The sequence below is a fragment of the Osmerus eperlanus genome, chromosome 16 (assembly GCF_963692335.1).
Source record: "Osmerus eperlanus chromosome 16, fOsmEpe2.1, whole genome shotgun sequence".
NCBI classification, from domain to species: domain Eukaryota; kingdom Metazoa; phylum Chordata; class Actinopteri; order Osmeriformes; family Osmeridae; genus Osmerus; species Osmerus eperlanus.
This window is the reverse complement of record NC_085033.1, coordinates 7,402,789-7,421,616: the sequence shown is the minus strand read 5'-3', so window position 1 is coordinate 7,421,616 and position 18,828 is coordinate 7,402,789. Positions and strand designations below refer to the sequence as shown.

At 47.8% G+C, this 18,828-nt stretch overlaps 1 protein-coding gene across 6 annotated transcripts in view; it reads left to right on the top strand.

Moving 5' to 3' along the window:
* Positions 1-870: 870 nt before the first annotated feature.
* map4l (microtubule associated protein 4 like) overlaps positions 871-18,828 on the top strand; it is a 37,642-nt gene continuing 19,684 nt past the window's right edge. For 5 of the 6 annotated variants that reach the window (XM_062482235.1, XM_062482234.1, XM_062482233.1 and 2 more), the window contains exons 1-6: positions 871-989; positions 8,970-9,152; positions 14,193-14,306; positions 14,541-14,624; positions 14,905-15,120; positions 17,185-18,465. In XM_062482235.1, coding sequence (XP_062338219.1) covers positions 8,975-9,152; positions 14,193-14,306; positions 14,541-14,624; positions 14,905-15,120; positions 17,185-18,465 — 1,873 coding nt within the window. In that variant the 5' untranslated portion in view covers positions 871-989; positions 8,970-8,974. The remainder of the gene's footprint in view (positions 990-8,969; positions 9,153-14,192; positions 14,307-14,540; positions 14,625-14,904; positions 15,121-17,184; positions 18,466-18,828) is intronic. The other variant, XM_062482237.1, reaches the window with a different exon arrangement.

Here is an 18,828-nt window from a genome sequence, read left to right as displayed (position 1 = left end):
TTGCACTGCATGGACCCACTCTGAGTTTGGTTTGTCAAGGATTAAACACTCACCAAATCAAATGAGACCCATAATCTGTTCTAATCCTATAGAAAGCTCTACATAGAGCGTCTACAGAATCTGCCTGGTTGGCAGTCAGATGGGAGAACTCTGCCCGTTCGTGATTTTTGACGTTTTAAAAGCTCATTAACTGTTTGTTTACTGTGTTTAATTAGTGTTGTCTGGGTCAAGGACACCCGTCTGAAGTTGTTCTGAATGTTCAGTTGTTGTAATGGCATCAGCTGCATATGGTGGGGCACAGGGGCGTTGCTGGACATGAAGCTCTACTGAGGCACAGGCCCCTCATCACAGCTCCTCATCACTTATTTTTTTCTTCTAAGCTTTTTTCTCCTAAGAAGTGTGCAACACAATGCAGAATACAAACTTCCCTTGCTTAACCCACTATATGTATAATTCAGGGGGGTACAACCCCCCCCCCCCTCCTGAGTCCACCACTGCCCTAATACTTTCATGGTGAAGACCTAATAGGAGAAAAGCACATCCTCACTGAGCGTGTGTTACCCCCCGCTGCTATAACTGTGGGCATTTACATGGCCTGCATGGTCAAGAAAGAGACCGCAGTGGACACAGCCTAAAGAGTACAAAAAGGAAAAGGTCTGTCCCTTTTTGGCATATGACACTACAGTTCAACGGTCCCGAGTCAGTCATTCTAACATATTTCTGTCCTTCTCCAGATATACACAAACATAAACAATACATTCATCATCCAATCCCGAGTGTAGAATGGAATCTGTGTGGCGCTCGCTACGTTTTGTCTGTGCATAGTGCAATACAGTCTCTGCGTCAAAATCACAGAATCCGAGCGTGGTGAAGGGGCGGGGTATCCGTCTGCGGTCGGCGAAGCGCACTGTACGAGAAGGTGGAGCACAGTCGAGCAGAGACATCAGCGACAACCTACTGTACAAACTGATCTAAAAAGAGACAGAAAAAAGGTGAGTGCATTATAAAATGTGACTATTTAGGGCTTCTCCGAAGCATCAGGCGAAACTATTCTAAAGGTTGCAAATGCCCATTGTGTTTTCTATGTTGGTTATCTCTTTATCCCTGAAATGTAGCCGAGAAATTATTAATGAAATGATTCAAACGTTGAATCACGCAACGAGAGTAACACTATGCATAGAAAACGGATATAGCCCCACGCAGCGATAATAACGTTATTGTTGTCACATTCTGTGTAGACACTGATGTTTACATATCCACAGTGGGCGTGTAGGGGACCTCTTGAGCTCCCACTACGACCAATGCAGTGAATTCTCTTTGTTATGGTGCCGCATTTTGAGCTGGATTGGGGATGCCGTCGGAGGAACCGGCGGCCAGGTGGACGCAGCAGAACTGACAGGCCGGGTCAAACAAATGTGGCATAGATCAGCGTGTCATAAAAACAGTGTATTTTACCGCCTCCATGTTTGTGAGATTGTTACGAGATTTGGCGTCTGACCCGTGCTTAATTTGAACACGGTTCATGCCTACAAAGACGGTGGCTGATATGCAGTGATGTGGCCTCCCTCTCATTGCCGTTCAATGGATTAGGACACATTGTTCTTCTCTATCAATGAGAACCCCTCTCTCTGCCGACTGCGGTTTTTACTATGTATTGTGTTGTACGGGCACGGAACAGCAGTATGAACTCTGGCCTGAGAACTGTCCGCTTTTATCCATCAGCTGCTCCTTTCTCTCTGTAGCCATACTTGTTTGGTTGGGAATATAGCCCCCGCGAGATTACTGTCACACAAAGTTGAATAATGAAACAGACAACCAGGCAGGCAGACAGACAGAAAGACAGACAGACAGACTGGCAAGCAGGTGCCCTCAGGCACCATTACAAATGGACTAATGCATTGCATACCATACATGACATGATGTCTCAGTGTCCTATAGACAGGCTCGTGGGATTATGTGCAATCCTACCCAGATTACACCCATGCACCCAGAGGTGCCGGGAGAGCACAGCAGCCTGGGTTGCCATCATGACTCCCTCAATCTCTCCGACAACCACAGGCCAATCCCCGGGACAGCCAACGCACATCTCTGTAACGATCCGAGCAGGCGCTTCAGGTACATGGGGATAAAGTGCTTCTTGACGTTTGCTTACCCTCTCTTGGGTTAGAGACAGAGAAACTTATGGTCCGGTTCTGGATCCAGGGGGGATTGAACCCGGCCACTCACCTAGCAACAGATACTCCTAGATCTGAGGGAAGCTCATGGGCTGGCAAGTCATGCGGTAGGTACGGTCGGGCTAACTCTTTACAAGACCGTGCTTCCTATTCCTTACCCCTCTTTACTACATCTTGAGCTACCATACTGAGACTGGAATCCAGAGATCAATCCCTTTTCATTGCTGCCAGTTTGGATGGCCAGGAAACTGCTGAGGCTCAATGAAGCAGCACTGGAGAAGACCTCCACTGCTAACATCTATATTACATGACCTGTCACAGAGCAGTGCTTATAGCTCAAGGCTGACATTTACGCGGTCTATTTTCAGTCGGTTTAATTTCCATTCATAGTGAATCTGTTAAAGGTAGGAGTCTCAGGCTATTCCATTGTCTCGTCACAGCCTCAGGGCAGTACTGTTCACCCTCTCGGTAAACAGACTATTCCAATAAAGGTGAGAATAGTAAGATAGAAATGTGAAGTGACACCGTAGGATCAGAGAGGGGCCAATGAAGGCCGGACATCGGTGTGGTGTGTTTGCTTGTTTGCGTGTGTGGTGGTGGCGTCAGGGCAGAGACCGCTGGTGTGTTTTGATGGCTAGCCCTCCCTGTCAGAAACCATCTTTGTCTCCTCTCGGAGCAATGTTGGCGGTCTCGTCTGCCCCGACCTCATCTCTCTCCTTCCTCGTCTCTGGGCCTGATCCTCACACCATCCCTCGTCTTCCTCACCTCTCACCCTCTGTCCTCTCAACTGCCCTTATCGCTCTTCATCTTCCTCTTCCATAACTCCCTCCTCGCTCTCTCTGTGACTGATAGCTGGACTTTGTTTGGAAATGTCTTAGGCATCATGCAGAGAAGTGTCATCGTGTGTGAAATGGGAGTTTGAAGCCATGTAAATAAGCAGAGAAATGGTTTAGTCAGGGGAATCACAGTGGATGTTGGTTGGCTTTTCCACCCCTCCAGGTCAGAGATTGAACCTGGTTTCATGGCCACCCCTGGAATTTACCAATGGCTACAATTTACATAGCAACACAAATTACAGAATTCCTGGGGAAGAACCAACAGAGCAAACAGTTGACATATTCACTTTCTTCATTCTCTCTTTCTCTTTCTCTCACTCTCTTAATCTCTCTCACTCTCACTGTCTCTCTCTTTATCTCTCTCACTCTCACTGTCTCTCTCTGTCTCTCTCTCTCTCTTTTTCTCTCTCACACACATACACACACAGAGACACACACACACACATTCAGGGACACTCCACGGGCCAGTTGATTTAGCTGAGTGTCCACACATCGGAGGTAAATACAGCTTCCATCACTCCTACTCTGACGGAGTGCTCCGACTAGGTACAACTGTGCCTGTCTTTGTGTCTCCGTGTGTGAGCTTGTGTTTGCGTCTTCACATAACATGTGTGCGAGCTAGCTTGCGCGAGTACGTGTTCTTGCGTGTGTTCTTGCAGCTTGCGTGTGTGCTTTTATTTGTGTGTGTGTGTGTGTGAGCCTGCTTCTGAACCTGCCTCTCACTGTTGTGAGACGGCCTCCTGAGAGGAGGAGAGGAGGCGACACAGCGTTCTGTCAGCAGTAACCAGAGCTGGTGCCTATCATGCAGGAGACACCGAGAAACGCTGTGTCATCATGGCTCCTGTTATGCCTACCGGCCACCATGTCTAAATCACATTGGAATATTAACACGTAACACACCCCACTCAGACCAAGCCACAGTCAGTTTGTTTGGGGTTTATTGTTTATTCATAATGGAGTCACAGAGTAAAATATAGCTATATTTTGAACATTTTAGTTCCCAGTCTTTCAACCCATGAAATGAAGACAGCACTTTGGACCACATTTTCCTGGTAAATCAGAACTGGCAACGCTGTGTCATGTAATGCATTATAGGCTCATCCCAGGCCCACCCTCACACCTAGTGTTAGACCTCAGGCCGATTGTTTTGAGGACTTACTAAGACCAATGGCAGCCCACAGTTTATGTCAGTGTATAAACCTGCCTGCCAAGAGTCAAGGAGTCTGCCCACACATTTAAAGAAACAGTGCCTCGATTAAGAAGATGAACTGTTATCGAATCAAAAATGAGACGTTAAGAGTGAAGCTGTCATCCCTCATCTACAGAGCTAGACTAAAACACCACTGGACTCTCTCCCTCAACTCAGCTCTCTGCTCCTTTCATTAGCTCACGCACGCACGCACCCCCCCCCATCCCCCCCCCCCCCACACACACACACACACACACACACACACACACACCCCACACCCCCACACACACACACACTAGACACTGCATATGAACTCTGAGCCTGAGGAATTAAACCATCTGCAGAAATAGACCAGATGATAGCTTCTGATTAGCAAATATATCATATGACTGCTGTGGATTGGAATTAGAATTCAGAGAGAAAGAGGTGATGTATTGTGATGTTCTGTTCCATGCACTGTCTGTGTTGCAGTACATTGCGTCATGTTGCTTCATGTTACATTGTGTTATGTTGTGGCATGGTTCGTTGTTGAAGCCTACACATTGTGCTTCTAGACTGACTATAGGACAGCTGCACCATTGGCACTCAAGTTTGGAGGGTTACTGGGTGCTCAAATCAATGTTTGTGTAGTCAGAATCAGAATCAGAATGGGTTTTATTCCCCATGAAAGTTTGCATAGACAAGGAATTTGCTTTGGCAGGAAGGTGCAAACATTAAACATATAGGAATCTAAAATTTAAATATGAGGACTAACTATACTAAGGGTACATAACTAGCAATACTAAGTTTAATTAGATTAAAATAAACTATACAATTGAATATAAAATAAAATATAAGTTGCAAAAATAAAATATAAGTTGCACATTAACATACAGGTTGGTAGGTGAAAGAGTCTTAGTGACTAAGACAGAAAAGGACTTAAAATCTGTCTTTAATGTGGGCTAAATTAATGCATGCAACCGTCTAGGACGAAAAATACCAGCTACTACAGTAATAGAAAGAAGTGTAGTGTTTATGAAGGTTCAAAGATCAGCCGTGACATCATGCTGGTATTGCTGTATATGACTCATTAATACTTCCTGCTCAAATGAACTCTGTCAACAAGACTACTTCAGGGGACAAAGGTCTGCAGGTACACTGAGGACTAGCACCAGAGCGGCCTTGAGTCAGTGAAAGCAACGCTTTGGCTCTAAGAAAGCGAAAGATTATCAGATAGAGGGATTCTTTTATTCAATAACCAGCACATGCAGCATTTTGAATGCTGAACAGGCAGTTTGGAACACACGGTGAACAAAAGCAGAGGGAAGTTAGTGACCGACCAGAGTGAGACGACAGTAGATACCTTTTCAGATGTGTCTAGTCACTCCTCACACCATCCAGCTCAACCTCTCACCATCCAGCCTTGTACGGGTTGCCGAGGTGAAAGGTACATTTGAAAAGAGAGGTTCGAGTGGGTCAAGAGATGTGGCCCATCTATTACACTCCTCCCTCCCTTCTGGGGTTGTTTTGCTTTTGACAGTAAATCTGGGGATTCCCGGACAGTTCCTGCTGAGCCATACTTATCGCGTGTGCGTGTGCACACGTACAGTATATATAAGAAGACAGTATACGCTGTGTGTACGTGTGTGTCTGCATGTAGCAGCGGGAGGTCTGTGGTATTGGGATGATTGGGTGACAGACGGTGGGATGACGATTTCGAAAGTGGAGGGCGGAAAGAGAGGACGCTGGGAAGTTGGAGTCCGGCGTTAATCCCCCATCATGCACCAGCTGGAGCACTCCAGCCCTCCATCACCACATCAGCAGGATGATCATCCTGTCGTTCTGTTCCCTCTCCACGCACGTGTGCTGAACTTAAAGACCCCAGGCCTGAAGACAACACCTTAGGAGGGAGGGGGGGGGGGGGGGGGTGAGAGAGCAGTGGATTGCTTGGTGGTGATTGAGAAGGATGGTGGAAGGCGGCTAGCAGATCTCTAACAGGGCCATCTGAGGAACGTGATGAAATGTCTGGTGTGATGGATCTCCTGTTTGCATGTTTAAGTCACCTTTTCCATTTTCAAAAGCTACATTTCTGGGCTGCTTTGAGCCATTTTACTCACACATGCATACACGCAGACATACACGCAGACATACACGCAGACATACACGCCCCCCCCTGCTGTTTCCAAGCCTGGATGCGTGCTATTTTGCCAGTTTTAGATGGAGAGATTTGTGATGAGTTTTGTGTGTCACGCAGTCTCTTCTGAGACCAGGCAGTGTCTGCATCAATGTGGTGCTAGTGTGTGTACTGTATGTGTGTGTGTTTGTATGTGTGTCTAGTGTCTACTGTACTTGGTGTGGCTGCTCCATACACAAGGCCTACAGTTCCACACTCTCTAAACTCTCTAAACATCTCAATGGGAGCATGGAAATGTTGTTTGGTGTGTGTGTGTGTGTACGTGTGTGCATGTGTGTGTGTGTCTGTGTGTGTGTGTATGGACAATGATCACTTGTTTATATGGAGGAGGAGTTAGGGTTTATTGGAAGAGAGGACAGGATAGAGAAACACATATCTGTGTGTGTGTGCGTGTGTGCATGTGTATGTTGGCTGGGGAGTTTCTCTGATAGAGCATTTGTTTAGACCAGCTGAATGTATGTGTGTTGTGGCTGTGTTTCTCCCAAAGATAAACTCATTATGAAGACTGAATGGTGCATAGTGAACAGAGAATGTATTCCTTTATTGATGCTTGGATGCACGTTTGCAGACAAGAATGAATTGCTGTAGGCTAACAAAACAAGGGTTCTCTCAGCCAAGAAGTGAATTTGTTTTATCATACATTAAAATGATCCCTCTCCATATTTCATCAAATTAATATCTCTGTCTAGACTTCCCAAAGCCTACTTGTGTACAAACACCCCATACATCAATATACTTCATTGTCTGTCTAATGGCCATCAAATGTCCCTGTAAATATTTGAGGCTCCTCCTCTTCCCCTGTCTGGGACACAGGGATTGGCTAAATTAGGGTAATGGTTTAGGTAATATGACCTATGGAGTCCCAGGTCTTTAGATTTGTGTGTGTGTGTTTTGACCTCTAGTCGTGACCTCTCTCACACCTCTACCTGCTGAGCTCATCACGTATCCTGCTTCGGTCTGTAAAGCTGCAAGAACTCATACCAAACCTTGGGAGTTGGGGAGATTGTGTTGAAGTATTCTAGAGATCTCTGACCGAGTAACAGTTCCTCTCATTCCTAGTAGAGGATGAATGGCCAATACAAGCACTGAAATGTAACACAGTTGTTCTGAGCTCCAAATATTCACTAGAACTCACAGAGTAGAACCCTGGGAGCGGTTCACTTTCCCATGCCCAGTCTCGTGGGCACTTCTGTACTGAGCAGGTGACGACAGGAGAGTTGGCTCTTATTCAGCTGCTGCATGCACTGCAGCAACCTTTCATAACATGCCGCATGCAGGCAGACAGAGGAGGCCGAGGAGGCAGAGGAAGGATGGGTGCCAGGGGAGGCAGGGGGCCAGGGGAGGGGTGAGTGCCAGGGGAGGCAGGGGAGGTAGGGGAGGGCAAAGGACACAGAGGATTTAGGGGAGGGAGGGGAGGCAGAGGAAGCAGCGGAGGCAGAGTTAGCAGAGAAGATGGAGGAGGCAGGGGAGGTAGTGGAGGCAGGGTTAGCAGAGAAGATGGAGGAGGCAGGGGAGGTAGTGGAGGCAGGGTTAGCAGAGAAGATGGAGGAGGCAGGGGAGGTAGTGGAGGCAGGGTTAGCACAGGAGATGGTGGAGGCCGGGGATGCAGGGGAGGCAGAAGAGGCAGGGGAGCAGGCATGCAGGAAGAACAGGCAGGCAGAAATGTAGGAAGGCCAGCACAGGAAGTGAGCAGGCAGACAGTGACAGGCTGACAAGCAGGCAGACAGCGACAGGCTGACAAGCAGGCATAGATCAAGCAGGACTGGGCTGTGCAAGTGTCATGTGACAGTGTCTGTCTGGCTCCCAGAGATAAAGACATTATGTCATAGGACAGCTTGTTCTTTACTGACCACTTCTCTCCGTCTTCCTGGAATCCCATATTCTGTCCAGCATCGTTGGTAGGAGGGGGATTGATAAATTAAAAAAACGATCCTTCACTACTCCCTACCCACACCATGTAAACCACCCCCGGGGATAAATGACCCTATCATCTCATACTTTCCTGGCAAACACACATCTAGTGTACTGAGAGAGTGCATTACACTACATATGTTGTCATCCATTAGCGTAGAGATTTAAAGATCAGGGATTTTAGTGCCGCAATACAACATGATAGTCTATGGAGTTCATGGATTCAGGAGCAATGAATTGATGAAAATGGGGACGATATTGTATCATGGATAACTAGAATATGTATACGGTCACAGAGTAGAGTAGGCAGGATATTTGTTAGGGGGTTTATTCATGTGGTTGAGCCCTGAGACAGAAGTGATGCTCTACACGCCTCACAGCGGCTGACTCCAGATCAGACAGCTGAACCCAGGTGGAACGAGGTGAGGGAGGCAGAGGAAGAGAAAGGCTCTCCCATGCTAAGGGACGGGGCCCGAATATCTGCCGTCTCATCGTGAGAGGAGGGCCCGGATCTCTGAGAATGTCATCATGATCACGGCCAAGGAGGGCGATGGGTACGGTACGGAGAGGGGATGAGCACAAGCAGGATGTCGATGAACGAAACGGACAAAGGGTTTAACGAGGACGGGGATTGTAGTCATGTGATGGTGATGAAGGTGATGCTGATGTGGCCCTCCCCCCGTGCAGGACCATGGACCTGAGCTTGCACGACGCTCTGAGGGATGGAGGGTCCCAGTCGGCTGCTGACGGTTTGCTGAAGAGAGACTTCATGTCCTCCCTGGAGAAGGAGAGCTACGACGACAAGGTGGGCGAGACGGTGGCCAAGACTGACTATCGCCCCCTGGTGGACGGCAAGGACAGCAAACAGGGTGAGTTGGGGCAGGAGAGGAGAGGGAAGGGGGGAGAAGAGGAGGGTACAGCGGGAGGAACATCGAGGGAGGAAGGGTGTTGGGGGGAGAGGGGCGAGTGGGGATTTGAGGTAGGAAGTTGGAGGAGGGGAAGAGGGGTCAAATCAAAGGGAATTGCTGCGTGAGGCTATGCTGCATCATGCCCTGGGACTTTAAGATGTTTAGAGGAGCTACAGTCCTTAGGAGTATACTCTGCAGTCTAGAAACAGTGTGTACGTACGGTAATCACATATTTATGTTCCTTTACATAATGGCAAGCTGCAGCATTGCTGGGGGGGGGGGGGGTTGGTAGTGTTAAAGCTTGACTCGAAACCCAGGCATGGATAAACTCATCACTTAGCTGTGGGGTGGAGACCAGGAGGATAAAACATGTCAAAATGTACAATTCATCTGCATAACGAAGGCCAGTATGAAGCGTGATGATCTTTCTCTGAATCAGACACACTTGGAAACTATCCAGCAGAGAAAGGGTTCTGTGTAAGAAAGCTTTTTAAAAGCTTTGCGTTTGCGTGTATTAAGGACATGCTATGGGCAACACACAAACGAACTATGTGATTTAAAGATCCACTATACTGTGTCCTACATACAGAAACAGCAAGACTGTTTATCTATTTGGCCCTGGCCCTAATCCCTCTAAACATCAACAACAGACCTACATCATATAGCTTCATTATTAAAGGATCCAAAGTTCATACAAGTACTGTATACAATATGGCGCTGTTTGAGGTCACTGTTTTTACGTGGGTATGTATGAGGGTATACAGTAAGTTAGTAAGTTAGGTACCAGCCCTGCAGGCTAGGAGAGGCTAAGGTAGAGCCTGAGTCAAAAACAGGAAGTGTGTCCCATGCTGGGTAACATGATGCTGTGTGACTCAGGTCTTTTCTCATGACCTCCCCTGTAACACTCTGACTCAGTAGAAATCTGCTCTGATGAGTGTGTGTGTGCACGTGTGTGTGTGTGCTTAGCTCCGTGAGTGTGTGTGTGTTGTGTGGGTGTGTGGGTGTGTAAGCTTGTTGCTGTTCTTTTGAGGAGCTGTTTTCTCAACCTTTGTCTTATCCTGGGTGGCAACTTCCCTGACTTTACCGGATAAAACTCTCCCAGTCTCCCAGAATGGCTCTGACTTGCAAGTCTGTTTTGATGTGAGTTTCTGCCAGGAAGGAGCTGTTGTGTTGTAAGACTGAGAAGCCCTTCCCTCCGTGGGCGAAAAAACACATCACAACTGTTTATACTCACCCTTAATGGTTTATTGTGTTGCCCACACAACACAAGTCAAGCACGGCTGTTTTCAAAGCCTCAGTCCTCCACTTAGCTGTGGATGTGTGTAGTCATGGACTTCTAGCCTCCAGTTAACTGTACCTAATTAGCAGCGTACATGGTTGAGAGAGGAGGAGGAGGAGCAGAATACTGTCAAACAAACATGTTCTGGCTGAATGTTTGATTCATCATGGCTCCTCACAGTAGACAAGCTGTCATTTGTCCTCCTAGCTAGCAGCACACTTCAGCTAGCGAGAGGTGATACTATGCTCTTGAATGAAATGATCTCTTGATCATTTCATGGTAGAGTCCTGCCCTGCAATTCTGTGGAAGATCAGGTTCTGCAGAATACTACCATAATCGAACAGTGTTCTGCAGCAAAGAACTGTAGTATGACAGCGTTCTGCAGTACTGTAGCATGTGACTGCAGCACAACAACATCAATACCAGCCGGCCAGCCAGCCAAATACTGCACTTGTGAGCTCATCAGAAACATAACACACAACAGAGGTGTTGGCAGGTGTCTGTGAGTGGAAGAGTGGATGTGTGTGTGTGTGTGTGTTTGTGTGTGTGTGCTATATTCAGCAGTTATATTGTATATCCTGTTTGGTGTGATTGATGCCTGAGCAGGAGGGAGGGAGAGGGCTGTGGACAGCAGGGGTGCACCAGGTCCCTCCAGGGGACGGGGCAGATACTGGGTCTTACTAGCTCTGGGTTCCCTGGACTGGGGTGGTGTCTGGACTATACAGTGCCCTGTGTTTATCTATCCATACTGCAGTGCTTCTGTGTCAAGGTAGATGTTGACCCTCACCTGGACTCAAGAAGTCCATCTACCTCCATGCTGAAGTATCAGGTGTAAGGTTCACATTGGGGAGATATGGTAAAAGATAGGGTAACACTTTACAATAAGGGTGCATTAACACATAATTTTTTAATAGGGAGTCACATATTATTTACTATTAATTAAATTCGGCATCATGGATCAATTCCTATCGATTAACACATGAACTGATAGGTGAGTTAACTACTTTAGTTAAACGTGCAAACTAATACTGTTAGTTAACTGTAAACTAAAACCCTGAGTTAACAGGGTAAACTAATGGTAATACCGTTAATTCATGCAGTGGCGGTCCCAGCACATTTGGCGCCCCGGGCAAGGGGCAAGGTTTACCTCACAATAGCGTCTTCGGGAGTTCTCACTAAAATAAATGGTTACAATAATAAATATAAAAGGAAGTACAGCACACTGTTACCACAAACACCAATACGGGAAGACAAGTTACTTTTAGGGCCATCTTAATGGATTCATACCTCTCCTGAAGTCATCATCCTTTGATTGTTTCTTTTTTTTTGTCTCTTCTTCTTGTCATTCTTCTTCTTCTTTGGCAAGGGCTCAGACTCTGATGTTTCTGAGCGAAGTGTGCCAGAGCTGGAGTCAGTTGGAGGCTCAGCTGCAGAAACTTCCTGGGATGCTGTCAGTGTCTCATGTGGCTCTTCAGCAAGTTTAGGTTTCAGTTTTAGCACTGTCACATAAATTAGAGATGGCAAGATAATTATATCATGAACTGTGACTGTAAACTATTAATGTATGCAATTTAGCTGAATTACCTCCTGAGGTATGTATTAACTTATGACGATTCATGCATTAGTTAAAGCATGAATGAACGTTCATTAATGCACCTTTATTGTAAAGTGTTACCAAAGATAGATAACAAATCATGAAGGGCAGTTCATCTCAAGCACAATACTGTCACGATACTGTGTAGCATGTTCTGTCTGTCGACAACCCTCTATGTTGTCCTCTCCTGTGGGATTAGTTAGACCCTCTACTGTCCCTGTGGGATTAGATGGATATTGTGATCAGCCCAGGTACAAGATGTTATCACGAGATGCTGTCTCATCCATAACCTTCTCTCTGAACTCCAGGCCTTGCCTCCTTGGCCCCTCAAAGTCATTGTGATATTCAACATGAATCATTCATGACCACCCCCCCCCCCACCCCAACCATTCTTTCCCTCCTCTCCCACCTCCACTCTCTGTATGTCCTCTCTAACTATCTCTTCCTCTTGCTCCTCCCCCCATCCCTCTGCATCTCCTCCTCCATTATCGCTAAGTGGTTGGCTGATATTTCTGGAGCTTGTCAAAGCCATCAGTTGCAAGGCGATACTTTGATTCGACCTGACCTTCCCTGCCCTTGCCGAGAGAGATGGATGCTATGCCTCATTAGGATGCCCATGATAAACAGCTGAAGGATATTAACCCCAAACCAGCACACATGGAGATAAAGTGTTACTGTACTCCACAGTATGAGTCACAAGTTTAAGGTTAATTATTGAGGTATTTTTTGTTTTTAATGGGAACAGATTGCTACTGTGCCGTTCTGAAATATAAGAGAGTAAAGGAGAGCAAGGAAGGGAAAGAAAGAGAGAGGGAGACAGACTGTCTGCTCTCCTGGAATTGGTGGGGTGGCACCACAGGGGTGATAAACTGAGTGCAGATCAGCTCCACAGGGATTAGCTGATAATGACTTTATAGGAGTTAATTTCCCCCTAAATGACATTACTCTGTGGCCCCTCTGTAGCAGAGGTGGTTAGAAACATGATCCCAAAGGTCGTGCTCGGGGGGCAGAGTCAGTGTTTCCCCAGGATGAACAGAGAGAGAGACATGGCTGCTGCATGAAGGAGAAGGTTGGCTCTCTGTCTGTTTGTCTGACAGACTAAATAATAGTTTTAGTAGTTGATAAACATGATTTACTATAGCCTTACTGTATGTAAAGAAGGAATTAAAAGAAAAAGATTCTTGTTTATACTGAGAATCACATACTGTAGCAGTGCTCTTCACTTATTCTTAATTCCTGGATACTCTTTTGTCACCGTTAGTTTTCACCAGATTATTGGTTGTATCCTGAGGCCTCCCCTTTAAGCCAAGCAGGAAAGCTGCGGTTGGAAATGATCTAAATCAAAATCAGTCTAGTTGTCCTATTGAATACATCAGATCAAATCTGTACATTTTTATGTGTGTGTGGGGGGCAAACTCTCTGAGTTTGGCCCATTGCTGTTAAGGCCTGAGGTTTTCATGTCAATCGTCCATGACATGACACCAACCATGGACAGGGTTGTCCGTGGAACCTCAAATGCTCTGGTCTGGTTGCGTAACCATGGTGACGCACCCCCAGGTCTAGTTCTGTCCTCTTCTGTCACTGTCCCCGGAACCACCCCCCCCCCCCCCACACACACACACACACACACACACTACACACTGAGGATGATTCTAAGGACAGTACCCCAGCTGCCTAAACACATTAAAACCCATTAGACCACTCTAGAGGGTAGACCAGACAACCCCCCCCCCCCCCCTCCTCCCAGCTGCTCCTGTAGGGTAGGTGTGATGTAACAGGACAGGCAGGGAAGGCAAGTCCTTTTTGGATTGTTATGTGCTCATATCCATGGTTGTGTGCATCTAACTTCCTTCTCTGCTAGCTGTCTCGTCTGGTGACATGCAGCGTCCAATCGAATCAAATCTAATGACATTGCGCTTTCGTTTTTCTATAGCCCCCCATTTACCCATTTGCAATTTCATGAAGGGATTTCCAGCTGTTCACCAGAGACCCAGAAACCTTCAGAGAAACAGCCGGGAGGAGGGCTGCTGGGAGGGGTTGGGGGTCAGGGATGTGATCGGGGCAGAGAGAGAAAGGAGGAACAGTTCTGAGGAGACTGGGGTCCTGATGCGTCCGTGTGTTCTGGCAGGTTCTGGTCTGATGATGTCAGCAGGCCAGACGGGCATGCTGCGCCAGGAGCCCCAGGGAGAGAAACGGCCGTTTCCACCTGGCCAGTCTGCCTTCAGCTCAGACTACATGTCAGGTAAGCTGTCTGCCTGTCTGCTGTCTGTCTGCCTGCCCGATGTATGTCTGTCTGTCTGTCGGTCTGTCGGTCTGTCGGTCTGTCGGTCTGTCGGTCTGTCAGTCTGTCGGTCTGTCTGTCGGTCTGTCTGTTGGTCTGTCTGTCTGCCTACTGTACATATCTGTTTATTTATCCGTCTAAAATCATCCCCCTCCCCTCTTCCCTCCCTCCTCCCCTCTTCCCTCCTTCCTCTAGGTCCAGTCTCTATGATGGGCATGTCAGACCAGTGGGGGAACCAAAACAAGATGAAGGACAGCAACATGCCTGAGTCTCTCTTAGGTCTCTGTTCACAATGAATTGCATTATGGGAACTGTAATCCTTTTCATATTAAACATACTTTTACCAATACACCAGTACAAACGTTGAAAACGATTGACGAATAACAACATGCAGAGTGGATGTTGTTTGTCATTCTTGTGCAGTAATGACAATGCCTGTAAATAGATCGTTATTTCTGTGAGGCACAGTACAGTTTAGACAGGGTACAAATGTACCATAGCGTTGGTAATCATAGTGGTAAATACATAGATTCATTATTTGACGTGTGTTTCTCTTCAGGTTTCTCCCAGCCGGGGATGATGATGAACATGAACTTGGGAGGAGGAGGCATGTCTCCCTTCCAGACAGGCCTGTCCTCCGGCATGGCCGACACCCAGAAGACCTCCCCTCCGTTCGGGTCTGAGCCCCCCAAACAGACCCCAGCGGCCCCCGCTTTCAAATCAAGCGACCCTTTCCCCTCTGGCCCCACCCACAACCCCTTGGATCAATTCTCAGGTATAGTAGGAGGTGGTCTCAAGCAGAGGAGCATAATCTCTAACTCATAAAAGAAAGCTAAGCCTGTATATTTGGAAGTGTTAGTTTGTAGACGGAAGCCAAATACTAGTCCAGAGGTTAGATTTTGTAAACGTGTTTTGTTTACACTTTAAATATAGCCTCAAGCTTTGAATGCCAGCTAGTGGGTATTAGTCGGTACTTGCATAACTCAGTTACTATTTTAGAGAAGCGGTCAATGGAGCAGAAATCTTATGCAGCTTTATCATCCTCAACCTGCTTTCACTCTAATACAAAGTGAGATGGAAGCACAATTTATATTGCCCAGGGGTGTCTACTACTGAAGAACCACCCTGGTGTGTCTCGCCATAGAACAAAGTTATGCATCTTGTTTAAACACGGATTAGATCTAGAAGTTAGGTCATAGAAAATAGGGTCAGGTCAAAGAAAGTATACAGTATTCAAAAATGTCGCAAAGAAACCATTTTTGATCGACCCTTCTCCTTTGCTGAGGTTAGAAACCCTGATTTATTGAGTAACAAACGTAATTGTTCATGAAATGTGGGGGTATAAAAAAGATATCATCATCAGCTCCCATCACAAATAAGCAGTTATATTTGACCATAAGGTTCGGCACAGTTATGGTGCAAAGCTCAAAAGAACGGAATAGCATAAGATAAAATAAAAAAAACCTGAATGGCATCGTACTGAAAGGGGTTCGACATGGACCTCTCCCCCCCCCCCCCTGGGAGGCAGCTCTCTGGGGGGGGCAGCAGGGGGGGGCTGCTGCTTAACGCTGCAGGCCAGGCTCCATATGAGCCTGCCCTCCTGCCCCTCAAACGTCTTCCTCTGCATGGAACACAGAAGATGGCCGCCACAGTCTCCACTAGCGGGGCTGTTCATGGGAGCGTAATAACAATCGATGACCGAAATTGTAGAAAGTCAATAGAACATTAATCACTGGAGAGGAGGAAGCGCAGAGAGGCCATTTCAAAGGAGAATTAAGAGGAGAGAATTCATCAATATTAACGATTGGTAAAGGAGGAGATTAGAGGAGTGTCAAGGGTATTGGGGAGGAGAGGAGACAAGAAGAGTGGAGGCAATGTGAGGGGAGAGAAGGATGCAGGAAATTAAAAGTTAATGTCTGAATGTCTTTTCCTCAAACAGACATACAGAAATGCATGCAGGGACCCCTGTTGCTATGCATGCAAATGTTATATTTGTTTGATGGCTTGTTTGTGTTTATTAAAGGTTGCTTGCATGCAGTAGGTTTTTTTTTCTCCCTGTATTTGTATCTGTGCAAAGATTTCTCCGACGTGTTTGAATTGGCCTTTCTCCATCACGCAAACTGCTTGAAATTCATCGTTAATGTGTGTTAAACCTGAGCTTTAACAGAGCTCAAACACTTGGGTGTGGTTGATTTAACTTGCTCTGCCCGCTTGGTGGGAAATGTTCATTTTAAACGGTTCCATTGGTTCCCTTCTGCCACAAGCAGGTAAATCAATCACACCTGAAGTGTGTCAGCCATTCAAAGCCAGGTCTGGTCTATAGTGAGCATCTGTGTAGTCTGTCTCTCACTCATACTGAACATGAACTCCTCTGCTCATTGGCCCATGTGAAGAAATGTTAAAAACTGGCCTTTGCCATGAACCCCCAAGCCAGAGAGAATCACACCTGATAGGCTGCCTGACAGACAGCAGTGCCAACTACAAATTGTCATTGGCCAGCAAACATATTTACAGTCAATACAACCAATGGTAACACATAAATTGTGCATACTGAATGCTCTGGCCTTTTAAATATTGTTGAGGAGCTGATATGCTCTAACTCACATTTTCTACCCTAGACTATTGTTGTACTATACAGGTACAGCACAATTAATTAATTACATTTAATATTTTTCAGTCTCTTAAGTTCCATTACAGTGAGCATGACTTGACCGGAATGCATAGAAAAAGACAACTTTATTTATTTCTAACATCCCAGTAGGGGATTGAATTGACAAATAACTGGCTTTATAATGACCTGGTCAGTGACTCTCATTCCTCCTCTCTGTACACACTGAAGAGGGGTGCCCCCCATCGCAGTGGGCAGGTGAGTCCAGGCCCCAGGCCCCCCCAGCGCCCCCACTCTCCCCCGGAGACTCCGTGGATGAGAGCCCCCCCTCCTCCACCTCTGAGCCCCTCAGTCCCTCTGGGGGGTCTGTTGAAGAGAAGGGGGGTGGGGGGAAGCAGCAGAAGAGGAAGAAGAAGAAGAGGAGGCCCCGGGACGAGGTCTACAACTTCCTGGACAGACAGGAAGCCCAGGGGGACGGCCAATCTGAGAGCGCTGCCTCTGACAACGCCGCCCTCAGCCCCGCTTCCTCGCCGCAAGAGGAGGAGCCCTGGGAGTGGGAGATCCGAGGGAGGGGGGGCGGTGGCGGGGGGAGGGTGAAGGGCAGGAAGAATAAGAGCAGGATGAAGCTGCCTGAGGAGTGGGGGGCGCCCCAGGAGCCTGCATCTCCTACCCCAGCCTCAGTGGCCCCTGGTTGGGCAACGGCTACTGACACTGGCCCTGTGGCAGCTTCGGCCCTGGAGGACAGCCTTTCTAGCCAAGATGACCCCCAGACTGGCCCCTTTAGTCTCACTGACTGTAAACCCAATGCTGCCCACCAGATAGATTCTTCCCACACCCTCTTGGGAAATTCCGACAGCCTTAGCCTCAGCCCTGGCATGCCCTCTGCCATGTCTAATCCCATCAAGCCTGACCAGGGTCCCACTGAACACACCCCCTCCTCCCCACGCCCTTACGAGCCCATGTGTCTGGATGACTTCCCCATGTCCTCTGCTGTATCTAAGGCGGCTCCGCAGCGCCAGGGCCTGGCTGGGACCCTGGCTGACCATGGCCAAGAGACTGGGAAGGAGCAGGCTGCCCCAGGCTCACCATGCCTCAGCCCAGTCTCTCAGACCTTCTCTTTCCTGGACTCTGTCCTCCAGACCACCCCTGCCACCACCCCTATCTCCCAGGCAACGCCCCTCGTGAACCTCTCCACCCCAGCCCCCCTCTCCCAGACCTCCGCACACCCCACCCAGACCTCCTCACCCTTCGACCCCGTTTCCCCAACCCTGCAACACTCCTCTTCTGCAAACCTGACTTCATCCTTGTTAAGCTCCACCCGCTTGCCTGACACGTCCCTCCCCGCTACAGCCAGCTTCGGCCTGAACCCTGCGGCCCCGCCCTTTATCCCTTCAGCTCCGCCCTCTCTCTCTGCGGCCACCACCTCTATCCCTGCAGCCCCTCCCTCTCCCTCTCCCCCTGCCCTCACAGAGCACCAGGATCCCAGGGCGCCACAGCTCCCCCCACTGGAAGGTTGGTGACACTGACACTGAAGAGGGGACATGCTAGATAGACAGTATGGGGGTGGATGACTAGTGCATGGCTCTGTGGACTGACTACCCGGTCTGCTGTTTGCCTGGCCGTGTTTCTGTAAATAGCATTGTAATAACGTTGTCATAACTACACGCCGAGACCTTTGTCTCATTCTGAATGTGTGTGTGTCTTGGCTGGGCCATCTTTCTGCCTGCCTGGCTCTCTGTAGCTCTGTGTTGGCAATCGATGACAATAATAATAACATTCTATGACTATTACGCTCAACCTGATCTATGTCTGTCTGCTGCTGTCTGCAGTCTGATTACCTCAGCTCTCTCCTCCTTGTCCTGACTCTTTTAACAA